The 8351-nt window shown below is 33.9% G+C and overlaps 1 protein-coding gene across 1 annotated transcript; it reads right to left on the bottom strand.

Moving 5' to 3' along the window:
• Positions 1–215: 215 nt before the first annotated feature.
• Positions 216–4191, bottom strand: LOC104218730 (tryptophan aminotransferase-related protein 4-like). The gene is made up of 5 exons (XM_009769293.2): positions 3852–4191; positions 2861–3167; positions 1894–2186; positions 1043–1323; positions 216–546 (listed from the first exon to the last, which is right to left on the bottom strand). Exons 1-5 carry the CDS (start codon positions 4136–4138, stop codon positions 320–322), a joined length of 1395 nt encoding a protein of 464 aa, XP_009767595.1. The 5' UTR covers positions 4139–4191; the 3' UTR covers positions 216–319.
• Between the last annotated feature and the right edge of the window lie 4160 nt (positions 4192–8351).

Genomic DNA, 8351 nt, shown 5'->3' with positions numbered 1-8351 from the left:
CAATAATGAACAAGTAAAAGTGAACGGAGGGAGTATAATTTAGACGTCATTTTGGTAAGCATTCAGCTAAATGATGTATAAGCAAATGATACAAGTCATTTGGCGGCACCCTCCAATGTTTCATACGATATAACTTATTAATAATAAAACTTTTGACATATAACTTTGCTACACGGAAAATAATAAAATTGGATCATGTGGCGAGAATTTGAATATATGCTGGCAAGTCATAGTTTTATTAAAGAAATTTTGAAAGTCTAGGAAGTTTACACGACATTTTTAAACATATAGGAGGTATGCATGCATAATCATAGAGTGGTTAAAAACTTGAAATGGCTTGTGCACCGACTCCTCCTTCTTGAGAAACCAATTTTTTCATTTGACTTATCAACATCTCAAAATCATGTTGACCCTTCAGCAGGCTGAGCCGAACATAACGATTTTCTGCAAAGAATTTGCTACCTGGACGACCTATGATTTTTGCTACTCTGAAGATTTCAGTGCAGTTTTTATCTTCTTTCCTCTTACACTTCACCCACGCATAAGCTGCCATCAACGCCACAATGATTTCTCTTTTAGAATACCCAACACACACACACAGTGGCATACGCAAGATATATAGTTTTGTATAGGTGGTGCCAGCTTATATATTGTCACAATTCTGCTTGTAAATAGGTCTGATTTGATACTTTAAATGGTTTAAAGAATGCTTACTTCCAATCTCATATTGATACAGTTAAAAATCTCTATAATAATCTCATTTGTGGTGATATTTTTGGCTATTATAGTGAAGATGTATATTATAACATAACATAAAAAATTAGTTCCAAAGAAAACTTGGCTGTTATAGTGAAGTGTTGTTATAAAGGATGACTGTTATAGAGAGGTACGGTATATAATTTGTATTATTTTCAATAAGTGGCAACTTTTGTAGACAAAAAGTGTTCTTGAGTAAAACGAGTTTAAAACAAAGCTATTTTTTATGAAAAAAAAAGTTTGCTCTTTTTATGTAAAAAGTTTTGTTGAGTTAAAAAAAGGTCACCTGGAGATGGTTCTCTGATTCTGTCAAGAAATGTGCAATACTGAGTTGGAATGCGTTGGAGGCTAAAACGTTTAGATAAAGAGAAAATGCGACTCAATTTTTCCCAGCGATGACTTAAGATTTGATGTGCAAAATTGAAGAGTTGCTTGTCATCTCCTTGAGCAACAACTTTCAGTAAAGTTAAGGCTCTCAACTGACCATCCTTTGAGGTCCCCATTTCAGCAACATCAATAAAATCCATCATTCTTTTATATACATTCACATCCTTTACAATTGCCCACCTACTCTTGTCAATGGTAAAAAGGAAAAAAAAAATAATGATATAATTCTTCAAGAATAAACTATCATGATATACAAAATTAAAAAAAAGGGCAGCCCTCCCGCTATGCGCGGGGTTTGACTTTGGAAATTCAGCATGGAGGAAATTTGTGAGATATGAGAAAACAAGTTACTGATTTTCCTACAAATAATTTTCAGTAAAGTAGCCAAAAATCAGATCGTCCTTTTTTTTTCTTTTTCTTTTTCTTTTTCCTGTTTTCCTCATATATATATATATATATATATATATATGTTTTCAACCAATCAAATTTGTTGAATAATTAGTATTAATCATCTAGATTCTAATATTGATAAATCGATTTTAATTAGCATGTTTGCTACGTAAGGTGCGATCTTGTTTGCAAAACATAAGAAATCAAAGTATTTTGGCAACACATTCAATGTTGACACAAATGCATGAGAATGTTTGTGTATAAAATTTGTTTTGCTTAACACTGTTCTATTCTATCTACTAATTTCATGCAAAAAAAAAAAAAAACATTTAAGTATTGGATGTTGTTTACTAGTATTACCCAACTCTGCTTCCAGCATGACCAGTGAGCTTAGATATTGAGAAAATCATGAGATCTTCATCAGCTGGAGCTGGAATTGCTGTGTAATGAGGCCAATAATAAGCACGATCATAAATTGTCTTCACATTTGGGCCTTTTAAAACTGAATTTCTCAAATTCCCATCTGGATTGTTTGGTGAAGTCACAAACTCAATCACATTTCCACCAAAATCTGATTTGTTCTTCAACATGGATGAATCTCCTTCAAATTCGTAATGAAGTGTTTGAAAGAACTCCGTTTGAAATTTATAAGGCTGAGAAGGTTAAATCAAATTAGTTAATTTCAAGTATGCTCAAGAAGCATATATTTATTATGTTCCCTAAGATGGAGATAGCAAACAAAAAGTTACCCTCGAGAACAAATATTTCAAGATATGATTATTTTTACATTGACAGTGCAAATTATTTATATGTTTAGGTAACTTAATAGGTAATAATAAGTATCCGTCGATAAAAAGTGTTCCGGAAACAGCTTCTCTACCTTCTTGAAGGTAAGGGTAAGGTCTGCATATATACTATCCTCCCCAGACCCCACTTAGCGGATTACACTTGGTATGTTGTTGTTGTTGTCATTACCGATAAAAAGTAAAGATTATTAATCTAAAAAATAAAGTACATAACCTTTTTTTTTTCTCTTTTTGGTTTAATCATCCGGAGTTCGTGGCGTGTTTAATCCAGATTCAGGCTGCGGAAAGCCCCACATAGAGAATTTTAGCGCTCCCTACTAAACAATACTCTAATTTTGGCTCTAACTTTATATGTATGTTAAAGTTTGAAATCAAATAACTCAAAGGATCAGTGGGTTCAATGGCATCCCGAGCCTAGAATAATTAAACTATATTAATATTGTAAAACTGAGTTGCATTGCAAGTATATATAAGTAAATTCATAATTTAACTCATGATGTGGATGATTGAGAAGAACGAACCGAATAATAAGGGATTTTATTTGCGACCACTTTCGTAGTGAAGGGAGAGGAAGAAGAACTCTCCATAGAAAGAGCATGAACTGCAGCATTTAGGAGCTGAGTAGAGCCAACTCCAAAAACAATGTATCTTCCATCTGTTATAGCATTCTTGGCAATAGCATGTATCTTTCTTATGTTTTTCTCGAGCTCCTTGGATATGTAAGACTGATTAGGAAAGAAATAACTCATTCTATGCCAACCTGCTACTACTACTGCACTGCTTGCTGCATTTTGCATCCAGAAAGGTTCCAAGAATAGGGGATCCCCACTGCATTAAACAACCAATACATTAGGTGTAGCCCTATGCGTAATAGGTAGCGACTAAGTTTGGAATTTCACTAGGGGTGTTCGAAGCTTTTTCAAAATTTAGTATGTATGTATAGAAAGTAATTTTTTATTTATATACACTATAGTTTTTTGGGGAAGAATATATACTCAACTAGTCACCCTTCGAGCAATATAGTTCCAAGCCAGCAAACATGGTACCCCAAATATAACACAATCCTCCCTTCTTTGATATTTAGCATAACAAATGGAGTACAGTTTTAAACATGAACATGTTTTGTTCCTTACGTTAATTTTATATTTTCCTCTATTTTGTTTAACAAAGTTAAATTATTGTGTTCTTTTTAATTGGATATTTGCTTTTAAACTCACTTATTGCCTTTAACTTACTTTATACGTATGGAGCTAGTTTAAAAACAAATTTGGAAGAATGGATTAAGTGCATGCATCCGGTAGTAAAAATTTAAAACCAAAATAAGTTAGTATTGTTCCATGAAAATAAAAAACATAAAACAAGGGGTAAACTTATCTATTTCTAGGTTACGAAATAGTGTTGTCACATTAAATATGAAAATAGGAACGTTGGTGCAATATTTGACACCACAAGGCAGACATGTATTACAAGCCAAAACCTCATGAATCGAAAGTAAGGAGAAGAGAATATTACCCTTCAACATCAGCAGGACAGGTGGCTAATAACAAAGAGCAATCATTGCCTCCATAACAAGAATAGCATTCACATATAGGTTTTCCATCTACTACAATGCCATCAACAAATACTCTTCCATTTCCTGAGCATGAAATTGCAGCTACTGCTTCTGCTTCTTCTGCTGCTCTTTGGCTCCAACTCAACTTATCCTTCTCATAATACATTTTTCTAAAAAAGAATATATTCACAAGTATTGAGACCAAAAGACACACAACATAACTAAACCTCTGAATATTCTTTGCCATTATTCTAGGCTTCCCTTCTTTCTTTAGATTATTATGGGCTTTGCAATTAATAACATGCAGGGTTATTAAGTATGCCTGCTGTGCTCTCTAATTCTGCTTTTTTATTTATTTATTCTGCTTGATTGTTTGGAAAAGATAAATCAATAAATGACCAATTAAAATCAATATTATTTAATGTTTTTTTTATTTTAAAACAAAAAAAGTATAAAGTATGCAAATGCTAACAAAACAGACCTTCTTTTCCACGTAGGAAGCATAATAAGATAATGAGAAAAAATATTGGAGCATCATAAAGTGAACAAAACAAAAAAGTAAATGTTGAATGCGTGGAATCAAAACACGTTCAATTTGCTTTTTCGAGTAGGTGCGCTTGGGGATTAAGAATATTTAAAACTTCTAGCTGTAAAACTTGTGGAATGAGAAAATGTGTGAATGCTACAAAGATTACTCCCTCTGGCTCAAGTTATCGGCAGTAATTTTTAAATATAGTTGTCTCAAATAATTTATTATATTAGAAGTTCAAGACAGAATTAATTATATTTCTTTTATTTTATCGTTAATAGTAATTATTTTTAAAATGGAGATAACACATAAATAAAGTAAAAATATTAAATTTAGAGGAATTATATCTTATAAATAAAAAAAATAGTCCAAAATTACTTTATTTTTTTTAAGGAACGTGTAAAAGAAAAAAACGCCTAATAATTTGAGAGGAAAGGAGTAACATTTAGTAGGTTGGGACTTGGAATCACTATAATTGGTAATTGTTATCTCATTCTTTAGATCGACTGAAAATAAAGTGCAGGTTCCTGATCACGCACGAAGTTTACTAGTGCTACTTTAGTAGTTTTTCGTATACCCTTTTTCCGCTAAGTCTACACGGATACTTAGAGAATGTGTAGGTCATCAAGAGTTTTAGAATCTAGTTTTGTGTTTCGAAGTCTCAAATATCTCATTTTAGCCTTCTTCGATTTGTGTGCATAGTTCAGATATTTTATTGGAAGGCTTTTATGTTAAAACTAATAAATATAAAATTTTGCCTTTAAATCCATTTAAGTTGACTTCGGTCAACGTTTCGAGCAAACAGACCCGGATCAGTATTTTGACGATCCCTGTGGATCTGTATCGTGATTTAGGACTTGGGCGTATGCTCGGAATCAAATTCGGAGGTTCCTAGCTCGAGTTATCGTATTTTGTTGAAAAATTGAAGTTTAAAGGCTTAATGACTTTGAAAGTTTGGCCAATGTTTGACATTATTGATATTGGGTTCGTATTTTGGTTCTGGAACCCGGTATAGGTCCATTACTATATTTATGACTTGTTTGTCAAATTTTGTGAGAAACGGAGTTGGTTTGACGTGATTCGAACGTCCGGTTGTTAAAATAGAAGTTCATGAGTTTTCTTGTAAATTTCGATTGATTTGGTGTTCGATTCGTAGTTCTATGTGTTATTTTGGCGATTTGATTGCGCGTGCAAGTTCGTACGATATTTTTGACTTGTGTTCATGTTTTGCTTGGAACCCCTGAGGGCTCGGGTGATTTTCGGATAGGCTGCGGAGTTGTTTGGACTTAAAAAAACATAGCTGGTGTGCTTCAGTTCTAGTGCAGGCCTCAGACCTCGCAATTGCAAAGTCAGGCCTCGCATTTGCGACATTGCAGAATCCCTGTAAGGTTCGTAATTGTGAGTTATTTCCTTGCAATTGCGAAGAATAGCTGGGCACCACATGGTTCGCATTTGCAACCAATCCTTCGCATTTGCAAAGTAGGGCTGGGGGACTGTGATCGCATTTGCGATCAAATGGTCGCATTTGCGGGGTGGCAATTGTTCGCAATTTTGAACAAATTGTTGCAATTGTGATGATAGCAGAAATACTGGGACTTCGCATTTGTGGGGTTCGCAATTGTGATATCTGTAACTGGTTAAATATGAGTTAGACGGAATTTTCTCTCATTCTTAAAATTTTCAAATCTATAGAACCTTAGAGGCAATTTTCCCAAGGGCCCTTCTTCCCCAAATCATTGATAACTGATTCTAGCCTATTTTCTTTCAATCTTCCTTTACATTTCATAACATTTCAGCCTAAAATCTAGTATTTTCATGGTGGAAATTGGGGGTTTGGATAGAATTAGAGTTTTTTGTAAAATTAAGATTTAGACCTCAAACTGAGGTCGGATTTCAAAAAAAATTATAGAATCGGGCTGGGGGTGAATGGAAAATCGGGTTTTGGTCCGAATTTTGGTTTTAGACCAAGCGGGCCCGAGAGTTGACTTTTGTTGACTTTTCCAATAATGACCTAAATTGAATCTTTTGCAATCGTGGATAGTTCCTAAGGCTTATTTTGAATCCTTTGGTTGGTAATTTGCTAGATTTTGTTGGTTCGAAGGCTTCTTTGAAAGGCAAAGTTGTGGTTAAACTTTGAGTCGATCTTTGGACTGAGGTAAGTGTTGTGGTTAACCTTGACTTGAGGGATTAGGACTTGTTTGCCTATTTGCTACTTGTTTAAATGTTGGGTAAAATGTATATGTGAGGTGACGAGTACTTATGTGTTGTTATTGGGTTAAAGCATGCGGGTGGGACTTGTTTCTTGTGATTTATGCTTTTCTTGATCATGGTATCCATGCTTAGACTAGTTAATTACTAAATTAATCGTTCTTTCCGCGTTTATAGACTATCTGTGATAATTGAATATTGTTTCTGAAATTGAGGTTGGTATTGTGGGGCTGTTTGACGTAAGTCTTGTTCTTGTTCATTCTATCTCCATGTTGTTATATATTCATTGTTATCTGGTAAGGGAGAGTATTAAGGCACGAAAGGTGATGTCGTATCATATTTGAGTGTTAATGCATGAAGGGTGATGTTGTACCATATTCTGAAAGTTAATGCACGAAGGGTGATGTCGTACCATATTGTGAGAGTTTTAATGCACGAAGGGTGATGCCTGTTACACCCTGCAATATTACATCCTGCAGTACTATATTACGACAATGTTATGTTCTGCAGTAATATTTTACGATAATGTTACGAACTGCAGTATTAAGTGACGACAGTGTTCTACCCAGCAGTATTACATTACAAAGATGTTACGCTTTGCAGTAATAAGTTGCGACAGTGTTGCACCCTGTAGTATTACATTACGGTGATGTTGCGCTTCGCAGTAATAAGTTACGACAATGTTGCACCCTGCAGTATTTTATGTTGAATTTGTCGTAAGGTAATTGACATCAGTCCAAGGAAAAGATTATTTGGGAATTATAAGAATCATGCTATTTCACAAGTGATTAGTAAATTCATGAAGGTGAAAGGGGGAGCAAGTCTAAGAAAACGAATTTTGTCAAAGTTTGGAATTTTGGGATAAAATACGGCCCGAGCTAAAATACCCGGTATTTATGGACTAGTACCATACAAGGTACCTCATGACCATGATAATAAGGTGTATAAGGTGTTATAAAAATGAGTAGTATTTTAAGTAATTTGAGATAATTCTTAATTATGTGGATAACCGATTAATGGTGGAGATAATTGTGGTATTAATTGTATAAGAGCTTTTTTTTGGATTTTCACTTGGCATAAGCTTAGCCAAGGTGGAAAAGCATACAAATGAGTCATTTAGATAAAATGCTATCTTGGTAACACGTGAGGATGGCTGATATCTTTATTGGAGAAATGCAAAAATTTTGCAAAGTTAGGCAAAAACAACATTTCACTCCATTTTAAAAGATATTCCATATTCAAGACTAACCCATAAGAATGGCAATCATTCTTACATCAAAATCTCCTTCCAACCAAAAAACAACGTTAGCTATCTTACATCTTTCAACCAAAATTCTTAAAATCCAGAACATTATCAAGCTTAAACATGACTTTTCGAATCCAAAAAAATCCAACGAGAAGTTTTTTTTAGATGCTTAACAACGTACAAATTTTGTGGTTCTAAAGGGGTACGGTGAAACCTTTTCCAAGAATATCATACGGATTTTTTTCCCTATCTCAGGTATGTTAAGGCTATTCCTTCTTTCTTCTGGCAGGATCCATACGATACGAACGAAACGTGCAAATGCACAAATTCCATGAATGATTCTATTCATAGAAGTATTAAAGATATCTATGTTCTTGAATTTCCGTGTATCATAATATTTTATCATCTGTTCATGGGTCTCAGAAAAAATACGAAAGTTGAAAAGAGTTTACTTTATGATATTACTCAGAGGAAAAA

Source organism: Nicotiana sylvestris, chromosome 10, assembly GCF_000393655.2.
Source record: "Nicotiana sylvestris chromosome 10, ASM39365v2, whole genome shotgun sequence".
In the NCBI taxonomy this organism is placed as follows: Eukaryota; Viridiplantae; Streptophyta; class Magnoliopsida; order Solanales; family Solanaceae; genus Nicotiana; species Nicotiana sylvestris.
Note: the sequence above shows the minus strand (reverse complement) of the source record. Positions and strands in the feature narration are given on the sequence as shown.

Excerpts from the sequence above, each read along its gene's own strand:
- LOC104218730 (XM_009769293.2), bottom strand. The coding sequence starts at position 4,138 with ATGGCAAAGAATATTCAGAGGTTTAGTTATGTTGTGTGTCTTTTGGTC. Across the intron at positions 2,187-2,860 it reads ATAAAATCCCTTATTATTCG|CCTTATAAATTTCAAACGGA; the intron begins GTTCGTTCTTCT and ends TAACCTTCTCAG. Across the intron at positions 1,324-1,893 it reads CATGCTGGAAGCAGAGTTGG|GTGGGCAATTGTAAAGGATG; the intron begins GTAATACTAGTA and ends TGACAAGAGTAG.